This window comes from Cryptomeria japonica, chromosome 4 (genome assembly GCF_030272615.1).
Source record: "Cryptomeria japonica chromosome 4, Sugi_1.0, whole genome shotgun sequence".
Classification (NCBI taxonomy): domain Eukaryota; kingdom Viridiplantae; phylum Streptophyta; class Pinopsida; order Cupressales; family Cupressaceae; genus Cryptomeria; species Cryptomeria japonica.
The window spans coordinates 47,398,456-47,418,864 of record NC_081408.1 but is presented as its reverse complement, the minus strand read 5'-3'; the positions used below and the strand labels follow the sequence as shown (position 1 = coordinate 47,418,864).

General features: G+C 38.7%; 1 protein-coding gene across 2 annotated transcripts in view; it reads left to right on the top strand.

Moving 5' to 3' along the window:
- LOC131056799 (bifunctional phosphatase IMPL2, chloroplastic) overlaps positions 1-20,409 on the top strand; it is a 198,859-nt gene that overhangs the window by 134,366 nt on the left and 44,084 nt on the right. For both annotated transcript variants that reach the window (XM_059219556.1, XM_057991069.2), the window contains exon 8: positions 4,258-4,369. In XM_059219556.1, coding sequence (XP_059075539.1) covers positions 4,258-4,369 — 112 coding nt within the window. The remainder of the gene's footprint in view (positions 1-4,257; positions 4,370-20,409) is intronic.

The window sequence follows — 20,409 nt, the reverse complement described above, 5'->3', positions numbered from 1 at the left end:
CTCGGCTGACCTGACTTGGACTCGGACTCGCCGAATCTGGGCGATTCCAGGCGAGTCCCATTTCTTTGGGTTGGACACAAACCCAGACCTTCTAAGTAGAGTGAATTTACATCATAGTCCACCATTGAGCTTAATCAGTGAAGTTTCTGAAGTTTACCATGAGGGGTTTCAAGAGCGATTTTCAGATTGTTGGAGGCACAATCTTTAGAAGCCGATCAATTGCTGTTAGCAACCTCTATTGGCAGCCACGTGGGTATTTGAAGGTCTGTTCTATCTGCTGCAAACATTTCAGTTAATTCACTACTTCCAGGTTTGAAGTATAATCACTGCCATTAATGTTGCATTGCTATAGTCGTTTGATATCAATGTTCTTGAATGTCAAATCATTGTAATCAGATTATTGAGCATTGTAATTAGTTGTATGCTAATCAGAATTTCAGTACTAAATATCAAGTTGAAGTTAAAAGGTTGCATGTCATGTGTTTGACAAAATGTCAAACAGCTGTGGTGTCATATTTGCATAAGTTTCAGTCTTAATAGAGTTAGGAGTTCGCACGTCGATTGTTTGATATGATGTCATATGGCTGTAGCTGTACATGCATTTCATTTTCAGTCACTTGGAGTCTTGAAGATTGCATGCTAAATGTTTGTAAAAATACCTCTTAGCTGTAGACGTTCATTCATATAGCTTCATATCATTTCCAGCCATCATATAATTTGAGAAAGTTAGAGAATTCCCTTGCATTACATTTTTATTCATTTGCAGTCATTCGGCAAACTTAGTAGGTTATTTTATGCATCTTATCATGACTCAAAAAGGAGGAAACCAAACAAGAAAACCTTTACCAGTTGGAAAGAGATTGTTTGCCAATTGTTTGACAAAATTCGTAAGTGTTTAAAACTGAAAATTTAAGTCAGAATCAATAAAGGTTCTTACACGTAACTGGAGTGTTTTTGAGGCCATTCACACAAAAAAGTTGCAAGGACAAGATTCAGAAGGTGCAAGGACAAGATTCATATGATGCACTTGACTTGGATGACATTGATCCATATTCAGCAAGTTGGGTTGCTGCTCCTGATGATTTTGATCATGATTTGGATTCATTCCGTACTAATGAGCATCTAAGTGAGTTGGAGAGGGCAGGAGAGGAATGGGATGCGGAAATGGCAGCATGTGAGGAGGAGGAACACGAGGTTGATCACGCAGAAGAGGCACCTATCATTATGGTCGGGACACCTATTGAGGATGTTGCCACTACTTCAGCACCACCCACCCAGCGGCAACAATCTGTTTTGAGCTTTAGTGGTAGACGCAATTTATGATTTCTCATTTTCATTGATACCCAAACTTGAACTTGGTATGTATTTAGAATTTTAGAGGTTTTAGTTGTTTTGTGGTCTATGTCACTATGATATATTGATATGTATTGAATTTAATTTTATTTACAAGTTGCATTTGTTTTTTGGTTTATGCTATGTATTTAACTCAAACTTTGATTTATATATCATGGAAATTAGTATATGTTCTACAAATTTGGTGTAAATGTGTGTTTTTGAATAATATAAAAAAAAATGTATTTTCAAATGTTCGATAAAGTTGTCGAGTTATTGCCGAGTTTTTCCCCGAGTTTTAAAAACAATTTGGGATTGCCAAGTTATTGCTGAGTTTGAGTTTTTCAACTATTGCAAAGAGCTTAAAATGTAAACTTCCAATCAAAACAACAGATCTGCAAATGCTAATCCAAACGGATACTGCTGAAAATATGAACAACAAATATTCACAGGTCTGAATCTTCCATACTGCATTTATTTTCTATTAAAATTAAAAAATTGCTTTGGAATGAAGTTTTAGTAAAGAGATTCTATATGCTATAAATAATTAAAATACATATTAGTTTATTTTAGTTATATTGCAGAATCAGTAAGTGTAGTTATGACTGGTCCGATGGGTATAGTAGTTTGGGGTAGTTGCCAACAGTTGGGAATTCCTTAGTAACCGTCGGCAAGTTTAAGTACTTCTTTTGTAGTGAAGACAAGGGACTGCATTGTGCAAGAAGTTCCTGATCCCAATTTCGTATGAAGATCATTGATAAATAAAATATATTTTTTATACTCTCTCAGGTTCATTGTGTTCTCATCTAATTTGATCTTACATTTATAATTCTTTTTACTTTACTCTGTTAATTGTTTATATTTGCTCAACTAAAGAAATAAACATTTGGTGCTATTGCCCTTAAAGAGGTCAAGTTAAAATGATGAGATAATTGGTCAGTTGGTTGAAAAATCTGTCAAGTCTATTCAGGAAAGAGAGGACAGCATCTGTTAAAATTGTGGGATATATCAGTTGAATAGCATGTATGGGAAGATGCTAAGCAGAGGCAGCTATTTGGCAGATTACTCCAACTCACAACCACTGGGGCTAATTTGAGCTATGTGGTCAGCTATATCTCCCATTTTATGACTGCTTCCATAAAGAGCTCTAGACAACAACAAAGAGGGTGATACAATATGTGAAAGGAACATTAGACTTTGGGATTTCATATTGTAAGAGCAAAGAGCTTTAGTTGAGTGGATATTCAGACTCGGATTGGGAAAGATTTGTGGATGATAGGAAGTCCATTCTAGGCTTTGTGTTGATTCTTGGAACAAGTGTGGTTTCTTGGGTTAGCAAGAAACAACATGTAGTATCTCTTTACTCTACGAAAGAAGCATATTATGAAATAATAATATGGGTGTAAAGCCATTTAGCTTAGAAGAGCACTTTCAGATTTACAAGTTGATCAAATTGAGCTTACAGTTCAGTTTTCTGATAATTAGGTAGCTCTTAAGTTGGTCAAGGATCTTGTCTTTCATGGACACATCAAACATTTCGATGTACATTACCATTTCATTTGACATTTGGAAGTAGACAGAGTAATGGAGGTGAAATATTGTCCTACTTAGGACTAGACTGTAGATTTTCTCACCAATTCTCTTGGTTGAGACAAGTTTGTCAAATTCAGAGAAAAACTTGGTGTATTTTCATGATTGATCATTAAGGGAGGGTGTTAGGCTAAATGTTATATTAGCATCATATTATCTTAATGGCCATTTAGTATATTTAGATAGTCATAGGTACTTTATATAGCATTATTTATAATAATGCCACTTTGGTAATGTAATGATATAACTTAAAAGTACACTTAATTTATTTTAGGGTTTAGTTTCTTAGGTTTATGAGGTTGTATTCCTATAAAGAGAAGTTCTCTAGTTATTTGATTATCAATCGAGTATATTTCTTTCTGAGTTTTCTCTTCAGCATTCTTGGTATCTTTGTGTGTTTGGTTTTTATAATATTTGTTTGGTAAGGAAGAATTTCCTTGTTTTTCAAAGAGAAAAATTGATTAAGAAATGCATTTTAATGGACAAAAATTGCCTTCCACTCCCGTGTTTGGTGGATTCTTCTACTTAGACTTAAAGTTCAGGTGTTTGAAACAAAATTGCTTTTTTCTTTCTGGCTAATTCATGTTGCTACTACCATTTCAAAAACCTAATGCTTAATTCTGTTTTAGAAAACCCTTCAATTCCTGTAGCTTGGGGAACTTTGATGACAAATATCTTCAGAGAAATGGAATATATAAAAGTCTTTTCAGTTAATTGTTTATTATGTTTGAATGATGAAATTGTAAGCCTATAATGTTAAAATGTACTTTAGGTCTTTTTTGATGACTAGTAACTCTGTTGTAGAGACCTTTCCAGTTACTTAATTCCAGCTTCTGGTTAACAATGTTAATGCAGTTGAGAACCTTTGTTTATAGTAGGCCTTAGGTGGGCTGGAACACCCTTTGGCAGCTTCTTTAGAGGACAGTGGTCGATTATTTGGTTCTCAAACAACCAGATGTCACACTATCTCCATTGATTGTTGGGCAATGCTGGTTCTCCTTCTCATCAATATTATACAGTGTTGGTTGATGCCTAAGGCCTTTAAGTTTTGGATTTAATTGCATTCTTAAACTTTTTTCCGATGTGCCCTCTTTTTAACGTTGTTTCTAATTTTTTTTATCTCCTTTTTTTTGGGATTTAGATCCTTACAGCTCTGTGCTTATAAAAGTCATCATTTTTGTTTTCTGGTTCAGTGATATTTTGATAAAAATCTGGTTATGGTGATGGAGCTTGAGATGGGATAAAATGACAAGATGGTTTATTGATAAATGATGCACTTTTTCCTTTGCATCTGTTGTAGTGAGTTAATTTTGTAATTTGTTTTCTTTGTTGCAGCTATATGATTTCCTGGCACTGGTACCAGTGGTAGAAGGTGCTGGAGGGGTAATAACTGATTGGGAAGGGAATAAGCTTACTTGGAAGCTCTCATCTGATGGACATTTTCCAGGTGATAAGGCCTCTACTCAACTATTTCTTTTTATTCTTGTGGATAGTTTTTACTTGATTTTTTGCACTTGTGTGCATATGTAATCAAACGCTTCGTCTCTTTTTCATGCAACATGATAATGATAGTATCAATGGGCATAGACACTCAATCATTTTCTTGTGATTCATTGATCATTAGTCTTTCAATCATAGTCAACATATTCATAATTTTGTCCACAAGAGTTGTAACATTGACATTTCTTTTTTTAATTAACAATTTGCCAAGTTTTAGGAAACTATTTTGATATGTTCAATCAAACCTTCAAATCAATGAATCTCTATCTGAGGTTAACAAACGACTTCAAAAGGGAAATTGACTGAAGCAAAATATAGCAAACCTAATGTAATGTCCCTTCTCAATCCACTCCATCATTTTCGAAAAATCTAACTTTCTTGGAAACTCTATAAAGCTTTATCAAAAGGGTGTTTTGATAGTGGGAGACAGTTCCTAGAGCCAAGATCAGTAGAATGGTAATTTTTGCGTGTAGATCCAACATTTTGAGGATGCTCTACACTTCTTGGAGAAGTCGATTATTTTGGTAGACCATCAATTTTTCGTATAGTTTGATATCCTATGCACTTAGGGTATTGGTGGAGTTGTCAAAATTAAAATTCGGGCTTGTTAGTATTTTCCATAACTTAAATGGTTGTGCGGAAAACACTTAGATTATTAAATGGTCAACTATTTAAGTTGTCAAAAAGTGGAAAATTAAAAGACAACTTATATTTAATTGTTTAAAAAGGCAATTAATTGAGTTTGGAGGAAAAATGTGAACATTTAATGACGAGAAATTTTTATTACCTTTAGGGTTTGGATGGAAAGTGATTTTTTTTTGAGAAAAGGAAATTCATTCTATTCAATATCAATTTTGAAAACCCTTGTTTGCAGAGCTTTGGTTCAACATTACCTTGAGAATGAAAACCCTGACAGTTTATCCAGGAATTGGAAGAGGGAAACCTTTTTGGTTCCTATTATTGGATTCATACATAGGTCGAATTGGTGCTCACAATTGACAAGTTATTATAGTTTCAAGTTGTAGGTTATAAGAATTATTTTGCAATAATTTATTACAGGGCTGTGATTGAAATTTATTTTTATTTATATGCTGGTTGAAGTGGTTTTCACCATTAGAATCACTTACTTTACCCTGTTTTACCATATTCATGTTAAATGAGGTTCTTGACCACCAATTTTAAATAATTAGTCTTAGAACTTTCAAACTATGGAGTTGAACTTCAAAGTGCATAGTAAAAAGATTTTTTTAAGAGGTATGTATGATGGTGCTTCCAAGATTGTTTTAGTGAAGAGAATGGAGAGTATTTTTAGACATGGTGATGTAGCATGGACAACACAATGTTTAATTTCAATCCAAGGGCTTGATAGACATCAATGATCAGTACCATGTGGTTCAAACAATGTTGGATAAGCACAACCTGGTCTTTAGTGAGATTCCTGCATAGAGACCTCTCGATAGAGGGTTTGAACATATCATTGAGTTAGAGGACTCTAAACCTGTCATTACTACTCCCTATAGGTATCCTAAGAAATATAAGGATAGCAAAAGCTGTTAAGGAGTTATTTATATGGGATACATTAGACCCAATTTGAGTCCCCTTGCTTCTTTAGTTGTCTTTGTGAATAACGAGACCATGAGGATGTGCATAGATTATTGTGCTTTGAATAAAAAGATTATTAAGAACAAATATCCTATTCCCAAGATTGATGAGTTGTTGGGTAAGTTGCAAGATGCAGTAGACTTCTCGAAGATTGATCTTCGATTGAGGTATAATCAGATAAGAGTGAGGGAGCCAGACATTCATAAGACAACATTCAAGTGTCACTACAAACACTATGAGTTTTTGGTCATCTAATTTGGGTTGACCAATGCTCTTGCTACTTTCCAATGCTGTATGAACCATAGTTTTAATAAACAACTGGAGAAGTTTCTTTTGGTGTTCTTTGATGACATACACATATACAATAGGAGATGGGAGGAACACTTGAGACATCTTGATGATGGTTTGGGATCATGGAGGCATAGGCTTTATATGCTAAGGCTTCCTAGTGTGAGTTCAGAATGACAAAGATTCTCCACTTGGGACTTGTGATCAGTGCTTAAGGTTTTGAGGTTCATCAAGAAAAGATACATCCAATATTAGATTGGCTACCACCGAGAACACCAAGATAGTTGTTGGGTTTCTTCGGTTTGCGTAGCTATATTATAGGTTGGTTAAGGGATTTTCACAACTATGCGCACTTCTTACAAATCTCAACAAGAAAGGGTATTTCAGATGAATGGATGAGAATTAAGGGCATTTGATAGACTTAATAAGGTGATCGGTACTTGTCTACTTTTGGCCCTACCAAATTTATTGTAGCCCTTTGTTTTGGAGTATGATGCTTTAGGTGAGGGGATTGGAGGACTATTGATAAAGAGATGCTTGCCATCATTCATACATTGACAAACTTTAGATAGTACTTTGTAAGTGGTAAATTTGTTGTGAGAATTGACAATAACTTGAAATACTTTTTGGAACAAAAAAAATTGTATGAGAGACAATAGGAGTGGGCTAGCAAGGGTCAAGTGTATGACTTTGATATAGAATTTGTTAAGGGTAAAAAGAATGTCGTTGTTGATGCTCTTTCTAGGAAGCCCATTGTTTGTTCTCTAGTAGAATTTTCAAGTGATTGGAAGGCTCACCTTTTGATGGATATTACAAAAACATATTTTCATGCAAGATTATGGATGGGAAGATTTAGTATGTCAGATATAGGGTAGTGTTGTGACCTAATCACACATCACCCCATCCCAAATAGGGACCCCCCTAGCTTTTAGGCCCTTTTGGTCGTTTGGTCTTGGTTTTTGTGTGTGTTGGTAGCAGTCTCTTCAATCTTTCCGCATTGCGGATGTTCGGGGGTCAGTTAGAGTTAATCTGCTTCTCTGTCGAGCGAATTCTATGAAGTCTAGGGCCTGTTTTGTCCTTTCTCTAGGGTTTTGCCTTTTGTCCTAGATTTTAGGGGTCCCTGTTAGGATTTCGGGAAAACTAAGCATACGACTGGAATCAGGACCCTTCAAGGGACCTCCCAGTAAAAGTTGAGCCCAAACGGAGCAACTTTCTATTTTTAGAAAGTCCCTATTTTTTAGGGATTTTTCCGAGTCCTGGAATGTTGCCATTTTGCCAAAAATCAAACTTACTATTTTTTAGTAATTTCTATTTTTAGTAAGTTTCTATTTATAGTAAGTCATTACTGCACCCTGTCTAGGGATCTAACGCTGACACCTGGAAAGTTTCTATTTTTGGAAAGTCAGTACTGGCAGGGTCAGTCAGACAAGGCGACAAGGATCAGGCGTTCGCAGACATTTCTAATTCCAGAAAGTCAGACAGCAGACAAAGATAGCCAGAAATGGGTCAAGTGCTAGAAATCCATGCCTAAAATGGAAAGCTCAGGGAAACACTTCAAAATCACAGGAGGTCAAAATATTCCAAGTCTGGGAGATTAAATGGTGGAAAAATCCATGAATCCATGGACATGGTGAAAATGTGCCCAAGTTTGGACTGGGGCGCCAAAATGGAAAAGCCATTCATAGGAGGAAAAATCCATGAATCCATGGACATGGCCAAAATGCGCCCAAGACTGGACTGGGTCGCCAAAATGGAAAAGGCATTCACAGGAAGAAAAATCCATGGGTCCACGGACAGAGCCAAAATCCACCCAATTCTAGACTGGGGCACCAAAATGGAAAAGGCATTCACAGGAGGAAAAATCCATGAGTCCACGGACAGAGCCAAAATGCACCCAAGTCTGGACTGGGGCGCCAAAATGGAAAAGGCATTCACAGGAGGAAAAATCCATGAGTCCATGGACAAAGCCAAAATGCGCCCAAGTCTGGAGTCGGGCGCCAAAATGAAGGTGCCAAGGAATGGAGGAAAAATCCATGAATCCATGGACATGGTGAAAACGCGCCCAAGTGTGGACTGGGGCGCCAAAATGAAAATGCCAAGGAGAGGAGGAAAAATCCATGAATCCATGGACATGGTGAAAATGCGCCCAAGTCTGGAGTCAGGCGCTGAATTGAAGATGCCAAGGAGAGGAAGAAAAATCCATGAATCCATGGACATGGTGAAAATGCGCCCAAGTCTGGAGTCAGGCGTTGAATTGAAGATGCCAAGGAGAGTAAGAAAAATCCATGAATCCATGGACATGGTCAAAATGCGCCCAAGTCTGGAGTCAGGCGCTGAATTGAAGATGCCAAGGAGAGGTGGAAAATCCATGAATCCATGGACATGGTGAAAATGCGCCCAAGACTGGACTGGGGCGCCAAATTGAGGATGCCAAGGAATGGAGGAAAAATCCATGAATCCATGGACATGATGAAAATTCCACCCAAGACTAAAAAAATTTGAAATTTCGCCTAAGGCATGAAATCCAAGGAGTCAAGGAGGAATAAAAGCAAAATTCCCCTCGGGCAAATTTTCGAATATGCTATTTTTAGACACCAAATCTCAACCAAGTGTGCAAAAATTTTATCGATTCGAATCCGGGATGAAATTCCCCATCCAATGAACCTGATTCCTAAATTTTAGGAAGATCCCTAGAAAATAGGGATGTGGAAAAGAGGCATGAAAATTCCTTCGATGACAAGTTAGAATGAAATCGAGCAAATCCTGAGAAAATCCTTCAATCTCCCTCCAAAATTGGAAAGAATGAAATCAACGAGTTGGCAGAAGGAATCTTCCAAGTATGATGCATGACTTGGAGCATTTATGGAAAATTCTAAATTTGAACTCATACGCATGGGAAGCTGCCTTTGCATGGCGTAGTAATTGAGGAAAGTATGACGCATCATGAATGCAATTACTAATTAATGCCTCTTGAGAATTCTATATAAGTTTGGAAAGGCATTTCATTTCTCACTTGCAAGATTCAGGAAAGAAGAAGTGGAGAAGTGAAGAATATTCATACTTAGTCTCTATTTTCATCATTTCGAGGTGCTTCCAAGATGGTAGAACCAGGCAAGGCAGCTACTATCTCCAGGCAGGCATTGATCAAAGCAGAGATGAAAGGTTTTCTTCCTTATTCTCGGTTGAATTCAAGATGGGATGAGATCAACGATACCAATCTAGGCACATTCAACTTGGCTGCATTCAAGATCCGAATGTTCGGAACAGCAAGGCACAATCCATCCCCGACAGTTGTCAGAATTGTGAGAAGTGGAATAGTTGCAGCAGCTGGTTTTCCTCTCGCTATTCAATGCCCAGACCTGGTCTTGGAATGTGTAGCACATTACAATCTGGAGCGGAAAACAAACTCAACGCCAGATGGCAAGTTACTGGCAACATTGACTCCAGAGTCCATTGGTGAAGCTTTCGGGATCCCTTCACATTATTCTATGACGTATAGGACCAGCAGCGGAGCTCAAATAGTATATGAAGCAGGCCCTGCCAGGTTCGCTGATTTGATCAACAAGCAGTGGTTGCTGAAGCCTAGAGTGCACGCTTCCAAGATGCCCAAAACTCTCACAATCTTCGAGTTCAAGCAGGAGTATGTAGACTTGATAAAAATGCGAAGCAGAGTAATGGGATGCCCAAATTTGGTGAACTTTGGGGCCTGGACATTCTTCTACATAGGCGAGATCATGAATTCAAATGCGCTGATCGATTGGGCTAGATTGATCAGTCACTGCTTGCATGAACAATTGAAGAACCTAAAAGAGAAAAGGTCCCAGTCCTTTTTCATGAGCTCCTACCTGTTCTATATGCTTGCACGAAGGGGAGGATTCGATGGGCTGCCGGCAAGAGGAATCATGGGTTGCGGACCAGCTCAGTTTAAAAGCGCATGAGTGTTATCCCCAGCTACATCTCTCCAATGTTAGCTCTTACAGGTTGGCGAATGACACCTTCACCATGTACCTGACACGACTTATGCAGAACAAGTTGCACATGAGGTTGTCACCACAAGCAAGTGCCTTTGTCCAGAGGTATGGCGCTGCGTTCCTGCAATTCCCCAAATTCACCCACATCAGGACGCAAGGGTTCTCCTTCCAGTCTTACAAATTGCCCAGATATCCGTCAGACAAGCTTGTATTGCTCGAGCTCATGAGGCAGTTAACTGCCTATGATCAGCTGCAGAAGAAGAAGAAGAAGCAATCTATTGAATTTCCAATTGTCTTGGGGGATTTCATGGAGATATGCCCAGGTTTGGAGGCCGCTGAAAGTGCAGCAGGGGAATTGGCATTCTATCGCCTACCATTTTACACATCCAGGGCCCAATATGATTGTTACAGCCAGATTAGGAAGGTTGCCGGTGTCAAATTCATACACAGATTTCACTTGGAGGATTACTGGGCAAGTGCTGAGGATGACCTTGAGGTCTGGAGAAAAATGCATTCCAGATTGCCCCTCGACACCATCAGAATAAGTGAAATTCATCAGGTACCGGATCAAGTGAAGGAAGATTCAGATTTGATGCAACCCGAATTCCAGAAAGTAAAGGATCAAGCTATCCAGTTGCCAGATTGGTTAGAGCCTGAGGTAGATGATTTGAACATCTTAGCTAGACCAGTGCTAAAATTCACTAAGCACTGGATTGATAGGCAAACAAGAAAGTTGGTGTAAGACAATGTCCATCTGACATACCAGCTAATGGGAAATTTGACTTCCCACAGTGAGGCAACCGAAAGCTCTTCACAGGTTTAGGCAGGAAGAGAAGCCTGGATGGACAAAGGAAAAAATGCCCCAAAGAGGCCAAGGGCAACAAAGATGAAGGATATCCAGCAGGAAATCCCACACGAGGTTTGACAGGAAGCCCAGCAAGAGGAACCTCCACAAAAGAAAGCAAGGACAGGAAGGGAGCATTCACCAGTTAGCTCCTTGAGCATACGGGAAGTGGAGATGTTTCCACATCCCACAGGCCTACTTCCAGGGAACGTTCTAGCACCTGATATACTCAGCATCAATGCTTCGCAAGGCCATCATCAACTAAGAAGTCAGAGGCAAGAAAGTCCCCCGCACCAGGAAGATGTTCACCAGGATAGCTTCGTGGAGACTATCCTTGGTGAAATGGAGGAGGAATCTCAGGAACAGGAGCATGCAGATGATCATAGCCATTCCGTCCCCGCACCAGATTGGTTGATAGGTAGATTGGGGAATGAAGCAGGAGGAACCAATCCTGCTCAGGAGTTAGAAGAATTATTGAAGAGGATGGATCGGCCACCGGAAAGAAAGGCCCCCCGGAAGTTTTCCAAGGTGGTCAGGGAAGAATCTGGATCCCGGACCTTGCACATTGCTGAACCTGCAGTGGATAAGGATAGGAGTGAGATTAGACATGAGGATTACTTCATTAGACAAGTTGATCTTGGCCATGCTTCCACCGGTCAAGTTGTGGGAGATTTTGAAGATTCCTCCTTAGCCATAAAGGAGAAGTTGCTGAAATCAAAGGCAAAATGTAAGCGGTTGAGGGAGGAAAATAGATTCCTATGCGAATACGTCAGGAGTTTCAAAAGACCCCTCAGGGAAGCAGGTCCTTCATCCACTCCTCCTCCCTTCCTTCCCAAGGAAGTAGTTGATGATGCAGAACTTATTAAAGCAATGGCACAAAATTCCCGGGAATGGGTAGAGGATGTCTATGCTGAGGCAGGAAAATTCGTTGAGGATCTAGCTCAGCTTCATTCGAAGTTCATGGCCCTCCTAAACAGATTAGAGACAGCAGAAGGACTATGGGAGGATGTAGATGTTTACCAAGACTTAACCATTTCCCGACTCAGGGCTCTGACAAAGACTCCAAGGCAAACTCTGGTGGACGGGAAAGTGATCCAAGAGAATGAAGCTTATGATTTCCCCTGATGGTTCTACGCTATCTGTTCGAGAAAGAACACCCTTGACAAATTCAGCATTGACTTTGTCACCTTGGAGGAGTCTATAAGGGGGATACAGGAAGAAATCCTTAGTGCCATGGAAGCTTTGTTTGCAAGGAAATTCAGTGATGGAGGAATAACAGTGAACTCCTTGAAATCCCAGTTGCACGATTTCTTCTTCGTCAGCTCGTTCCCTAAGGAACATTTTGTAAATGTTTCTTCATTCTCCGGTATGATGAAGAAAACACAGGAAGTCATGGCAGAGTGGGAAAGCTTCTTTTCTAGAAGCAAAGAAGAAATTGCCTTGATGGAGTTCAACATTGAGAATATGCCAAGTGTCTCCATCGGAGAACTAGAAGTTGTCGTCAGTAGATTCATTGCATACGCCATAAATGAACGAGATAATGGTCGTCCATTTTTGGACGAAAGTCTTTTGACTGAATAGTGATGGCGTGCTTATTGCTGAAGGAATATTGACTAGGCGTGGGACCAGTCAATGCATGCCACCACCGGATAGGGAATCTTCTTGCATGTCGCCTTCTCATTATGTTTTTATGATAGATTCTTCGTGCGTGTCGCCGTCACTTGGAAAATGATGGGCATTTATGATGGCGTCGGTTATATTCTGGGCATAATCAACATCATGGGGCACATTTAATGTGCTAGTGGGCGCTATTTTAGGCTCTTTTAAATTAATTGTAAATGGGCATAATGGGTTATTAATTGCCGATTCCCACCTTGTTGCACCTTGAGTGGGGAATCTTTAGGGCAAACCCTAATTAGGGTTTTGCATGTAATTGTGGCTTGAGGCCTATATAAGGGGGTGACCCCCCTCATTTGTAAGGAGGAGAGACTATCGTCAGAGATTGTTGCTAAGAGTTTTTGAAGCAAACACTTAATACATTGTTCAATTGTTGGTGTGTCCTTGTGTTGTTTCGGAGCTCGCATGGTCTCATTGTCTTCATAGATTAGATTTGCTTTCATGTTGTTAGATGAACTGGATTTGATAGGATCGCTTGTGGCAAAATTCGTGCTCATACTTTTGGTGTGCAGTTGATTGTTGCATACCGTGCAAAGTTAGCCTGAGCGTCCGTTATATGTGTATGTTTAACTTCGATTATCAGAAGAGATTATTCGATTTGATGGTTTCTCTTGATGATTTGAAAATCTTTAACACACCCTCTGAAGATTGCACTGCCTTCGTGTAGTTGTGCGTTGCTGGCAAAGCGAAGCATGGTTGGATTTTGCGCAAGTTATGCCATCTCCTTGTTCATAGGATTAGATTACTTTTAGTCTAGTTTTTCTCTGCCCTATTCCTATTTACTTTCTGCATAATTCAAAATCCAAAAGATCCAAAACTAGAGCCTTCATTGCAAATCATCCGTACAAAAATCCTTGAGCTTGCATAAGTTTCTTCAACATACGTAAGGCCCCTTGGCTTATCAGCAAACCCATCAAACAACAGAGTCACATCCACGCACTGAAGGAACCTTAGAAATTAGCCGTTTGAACTTTAAGTAATCCTAGCATACAGACTAATCTTGATTAAGAGAGGATAAGGTGACCGTTGGTGACTTTATTCTGTGTTAGACACGGTCATAAAAAACACGTCAACAGGTAGTAGGTGATATCATTTACTACAAGGACATAATTTATTTGGTTCTTGAGTTGAAGCTTCAGGAGAAGATTTTGAGAGCCATCCATGACACACCATTGTTGGGACATTCGGGATACTTTAAGACATACAAGCGGGTTAGGGATAGATTCTCTTGAAAGGGTCTCAAGGATGATGTCTTGCAACACATTCGTGAGTGTTTGATTTGCCAACAAAACAAGTCAGAACACACTTTCCTAGCAGGTTTGTTTTAGCCATTGCCAATTGTAGAGTAGAAATAGGAGTGTATCTATGAATTTCATTACTGGTCTACCAAAGGTATAGGATAGTTTGTATTTTTGTTATAGTTGATCGGTTGACAAAACTTGCACATTTGTTTGCCATCTCATTGGAGTATAAGGCACCACAGGTTAAAGAGGTACTCTTTAGAAAGGTGTTCAAATTCCATGGACTGTTGAGAAATATAGTTAGTTACATGGATAGCAGGTTTCTCAATGCTTTTTGTAAAATTTAGGTTGATTGGCATTGAACTGACCCTTAGTACCATTTGCATCCCTCAGATTGATTCCTAGATAGAGATTGTGAACAAATGGGTTGAGGGTTATTTGCGTAGCAATGTAGTGGGGCATCAAAAGGCTTGGATTAGATGTTTGCATTTGGATGAACAATTACAATACCACCTATCACATGTTGAATGGGATGACTCCTTTCAGACCCTTATATTAATGTGATGCTCCATCATTTTTGGACCTAGCTTTTGGTGATATAAAGGCTCCCAAAGCTAAGGACTGGATTTAGGAGAGACGAGACATCCTTAAGACACTTAAGGATAATCTACAGTGTCCAAAATTAGAAAAAAGTTAATGCAGATAGGCAAAGGGTTGAGTGAAGGTTTGAGGTGGGAGACTTGGTTTTATGACTTTATCCCTACAAGGAATATTCCTTGAAGAAAAGTGGTGCAAAAAAACTCACTTCTATGGCCCTTACAAAATTGTTTGGAGAGTGGGAGTAGCATATGAAATTGAATTACTAGGGAATAGTAGAATCCATAGTGTGTTTTATGTATTGTGCCACAAAAAGGCACAGGGACAACATATTACATCTTCACCAAAGCTTACACCTTTGGATGAGGAGGGAAAATTGGTTTCTATCTTTGATGAGATCTTGAATGTCAAAGAGAGGAGATTGAGAAGTAGAGTAATTAAGGAGTATCTCATTAGATGAAGAAGCTTACTCATTCAGGATGCCACTTGGGAGGGAGAATGGATTTTGCAGCATTTTGATCTATAATTGCTTGAGGGCAAGTACTTTTGGGAAGGGAGGACTATAATGTTCCCTTCCAATTAGTCCAGAGTGACTAATTAGCTTATTTAATTCAAGTAGGCTAAAGTTAGGTAAAAGGGAATAATCTAAATTAATTATTTAATATTATTTGACAGAGTATATTTTAAGGGTAATGTTATTTAATTAATTTAATAAATTATTATTAAGCGACTTAAGTGATATATTTAAAGGGGATTAATAAAGTCACTTTATTTTTGAGATTTAAATGAAATATTAAAAAGTGTGGGAAATTGAAATGCCTTTCTAGAAGTTTCTTGGGGTTAATAGAATAATATGCTTTAAAGCTCATTTTCACAGGCTTGGATTATTTTCTCCTAATTGGATTTTGAGAGCTTCTTGAGGAGCCAAACCCTAGGATGGAAACCCTTGGGTAATCAGTTTCGATGGTGAAACTATCCACTGTAGTTGGTTATATGCAGAATCATTCAGGTTTTTGAACGTTTGCACTTAAACGATTGTGATTCAAAATTTGTGAAGTCTTTTTGAAAAGAGAAATTTCAAGTTTTGTGGTTATGTTTGAAGATTTGTTTCATAATTTAGTGGACACCATACTTGTTTTTTGCCACGTAGGGACATGTTGCACATGTTCATTGGCAACAACCTACACAAAAGGTCCACATCAACACCTAGTTGGCAAATTGTCACACGCCACGTATTTTGCCACGCAGTCCATCCGTACAAGTCACATTAGCATCGTACGCACACTTGGCAGTCCATGTCATCGATTGTACAAGGACACGTTAGCGACGGTTAGTGTTCTGTACACTACCACATCGATGCCACATAGATATGTACTGCCACATGTGTTCTGATTCGTCTGTACATTGCATAGTCAGATTGTTGACGTCATCATCCGTACCACTGACATCAACATCTGTACGGCCATGCAGGGGGTGAAGTTTGCTATGATGGCCATACGACCATCAAATTTAAGCTCATGAAATGTTGATGTCAGCAAATTTTTGAGAATTTTGACTCCTCTCCATTGAGCTTTTTGATTTTGCAGTCCAACTTTGGAGGCTCATATCTTGCTCATTATCAGGCCTTTTTAAGTGCAATTGATTTTTATTCGAGCTAATTTTTCGTGCTCTTTGCAGTGGTGTGGTTAGTTTTTAATTTTGGTGGACATATATTTCAGAATTTTTTAGTTTTTCACAACTGTACTTGTCCAATTTTCGATTCTGTAACTTCTCAGGCTCCATTCAAGCTTATATAACCTTTTTAGGTGCTGATTTTTTTTAAGTGCATAATTTTTTCGTCTACTTTCACGTGGTGCTATCAATTTTTCACTATTTTGAGTAGAAATTATACTTTTAGTATTTGGTCTTTTTTGGCCTATTTGGTACTTGTAATTTTCTTGGATCTCAGTTTAGATCTCTTGCATTATTGGTTTGAGTCTCTTATAGCCTTCTTGAGGCAGTTGTAATCTTGAAATCAAAAGCCCACTTTGCCCTTGTTTGCAAGTGGCCCATTGTACACGCACTAAGTATAAAGTGCCAAATCATCATTTTGGGGGGTGTTCTTTGATTGAGTGAATTTGGGGGGTTGACTTGTGTGATTTTGCCTTTGTTTATCTTGTGCTCTTTCATTTTTTTGCTATGGGTTCTCTTAAATTTCCACTTTTAACTCCACATAACTATGCTTCTTGGAAAATTGATGCATGGAGTAAACTAATGGAAAAAGGATTAACTCACTATATTGATGGAACTGTTATGACACGAGCTGATCCTAAGGCTGATCCTAATGCTCACATGGAATGGCTCACTAAAAACATTATGGCTCTTGGAACTTTGAGGAAGTATGTATCAAAGGATCTCATCTTTCACATTGAGAAGTGTACAACAGTTAAAAATGCTTGGGATATCTTGGGTAAATTGTATGGCCAAATTGATGAGATTAGTGGCTATCAACTTGATAATGATCTCACTATGTTGGATCTAAGAATTTTGATACAATCCAAGCCTATGTCACTAAGGCAAATGAGCTAAGAGCATAGCTTGAGGATTGTGACATTCATAAGAAGGATGCACAGTTGGTCTACAATTTGTTGGGAAAACTTCCATTAGAATATGCAACATTTGTTTCTAGCTTCCAAACCCATCGCTTGACAATGGGTAGTTCTTTCACTATGCCATCATTTGATGCATTCACAAAAATGTTAGTGTTAGAGCAATCAAAGTTGATGAGCATGGGGACTCTCAAGTCTTCAAAGTCCAAGACTTTGGTGGCTGATCAAGGGAATCAAGGAAAAGGAAAGAACCAAAAGCAGTCCAAGCCAAAGCCACAACAAGATGGAGTGCAATCATCCTCTCCATAACAAGGTGATTCTACATCCTCACCTATAGGGAAATCATATAATAAGTTTTTTTGTGCATATTGCAAGAAGTTAGGACATGTTGAACACCATTGTTACAAGAAGGAAATTGATGAATTGAAACATCTTCTTGAGAAGAATAAAATTAGTTTGCCTTCTAGAATGTCTACTTCAGCTTCTTCTTCCAAAGAAAAGGAATTTGATAAAGGAAAGGGTCACACTTTTGGGACAAGTAAAAAACAAGCTCTTTGTGCTATTACAAGTCATGATTTAGGGGGATGGCTTCTAGATTCAAGAGCTTCTCATCATAGGGTATCTTTGCAATCTATTTTCTCTTCATTTGAGTGTTGCAACATGCCACCGATTTTGATGGGCAATCATACATATATGAATGTGATTTGGAAAGGATCTATTGCTATTCAGGATAACTCTTTCAATGATGTGTTGTGTGTACCTCATTTGACAAACAATCTTCTTTCCATCTATCAAATCAATCATGGGGCAACATGGAAAACTGTGGAGTTCACACTTGATTCAGTTATCATTAGAGCCTTTGAGACTAGAGCTATTATTGCTACTGGGGTGTGTTGTGACCTAATCACAACATCTCCCCATCCCAAATAGGGACCCCCCTTTGCTTTTAGGCCTTTTCGGTCGTTTGGCTTTCGTTTTTGTGTGTTAGTGGCAATCTCTTCAATCTCTTTGCGTTACGGGTGTTTGGGAGTCAGTTGGGGTTAATCTGCTTCTCTGTCAAACAAATTCTGTGAGGTCTAGGGCCTGTTTTGTCCATTTTCTAGGGTTTTGCCTTCTGTCCTAGATTTTAGGGGTTCCTGTTAGGGTTTCGGAAAAACTAAGCATACGGCTGGAGTCGAGACCCTTCAGGGGACCTCCCAGCAAAATTTGAGCCCAAACAGAGTAACTTTCCATTTTTAGAAAGTCCCTATTTTTTAGCGATTTTTCCGAGTCCCAGAATGTCGCCATTTTGCCAAAAATCAAACTTACTATTTTTAGTAAATTTCTATTTTTAGTAAGTCATCTTGCGCCCTGTCTTGGGCTCTAACTTTGACATTTTGAAAAGTTTCTATTTCGGGAAAGTATATTTGTGGCAGGATCAGGCTAGCATATAGCGGAGAATCAACATGCACAATCACTTCTAAATCTGGAAAGTTGAAAGCAGACAGGCAGGGGTCTTGTTGATGTGTTTTTTATGCACATAACAATACAGAATAAATTACCAAAGTAATTTACCCTCTCTTGAACAAAATCACCTCAGATGCTAAGAATGAGATCAACTAAAATGATTCCAAGGTTTCTACATGTCAGGTCTTGACGAGTGGGTAAGTTCAGTGGTTGATGTGAATTGCTATGTTTCACTTTGGGGACTTACGCAAATGTTTGGATTATCATGAATGATGTGGAATAGGTGTGCTGACAACTTAAGATTTATCAATAGGGCTCTGGATTTACTTCTTATTAAAAAAGGGGGAAAAAGAATAGGGTTCAAGAAATCTATTCTAATCCTAAGAATGTAGGGAATGATGAATGGATTTAGTGGAATCAAACCAGGCAAGGTCTCACAATCAGGTATTGACACAAGCTTAGTGCAATCATCTAAGGTATACTTAATGAATTTCAAACTATTACCATCAAACGAAGACACCATCCAAGTTGATGCTTGTCAACGGATGCATAATAGTTGGAGTTATGCTTACTCAAACTCCAGTTGACCACACAAGGCGCACTTACCAGTGGAAAGAGGCTAGTGGTATGGATTAAGGATTCCACACAAATATACTCAACAAATCTTTCATTCAATCTAACATACATGAAAATAAATTCTAATCTAAATTCTAATCTAACTTGGAGGAATTGAGAACCATGAATGCAAATACAACACTTGAGCAAAATCACCAACAATTGAACAATGATTAGGATTCAAATAGCTGTAGCATATACCAACAATTCTACAAAAACTCTCTCTTACAAATGAGAGACAAAGGGGCATATATAGAGTCTCTTACAAAATGGATGGCCCAGATTGATCTAAGATCAACGGTCGAGATCATGCCAACAAAACCCTAGAATTGCCCTAATTAGGGTTACATAAAAAATGGCGCCACCAACATATGGCCCAATAGAAAGATAACTAGTCATCATATAGGGAATCTTCTAGAAGATTCCTCCCTGCATCTCTCTCTCTCTTAGCATACTCCAAGAATCTAGCCAAAACTGAATCTAACTCCTCCATGGAAATGCTAGGCAAGGTATCCTGCTGTAAATCAATCACATCTAGTGAATCCGAGCAAACATTCAAAGTGTTCTCCCATTCAGGCATGAGCTTCTGCGAATTATGAACATGAATCAACAAAGAGACCAAGTCATCTATCTGACTCTTCTGCAAAGAGTCCAACTGGCAAAAATACATAAATTTTATCTTGTCTCTTAATTCGGCCAAGTGTAAACCACTAGCATTACTAACATCAACACCCAATAATTCCTCAATCGAGGCAAGGATCTTCATCTGAATGTCCTGAATTAATCCTTCCATCTCCATATAACTCGATTGGGCGTTCTCATAAGCTGATTTCTTCAAAGCTAGTGCACAATACCAGCCATGGAAATTATATATGTCTCCACTGTGCACAATGTTCTCACTGACCAAAATGGAATTAGGAACCTTCTTCAATGCCAGGAGGTGTGGAATAGTCTTCTCTTGGATAGGCCGGAATTCTTCCCAAACTCCCTCCAAATACTGGATCCTGAATACAAGCGTTGTTGTCTTATCATATGCTTGGACAAACTGAGTAAGGAAATCATCTGCCTGCTTTCTTATGCTTTCAATCCACTTTTCCACCTCTGAGTGTGTACCTCTC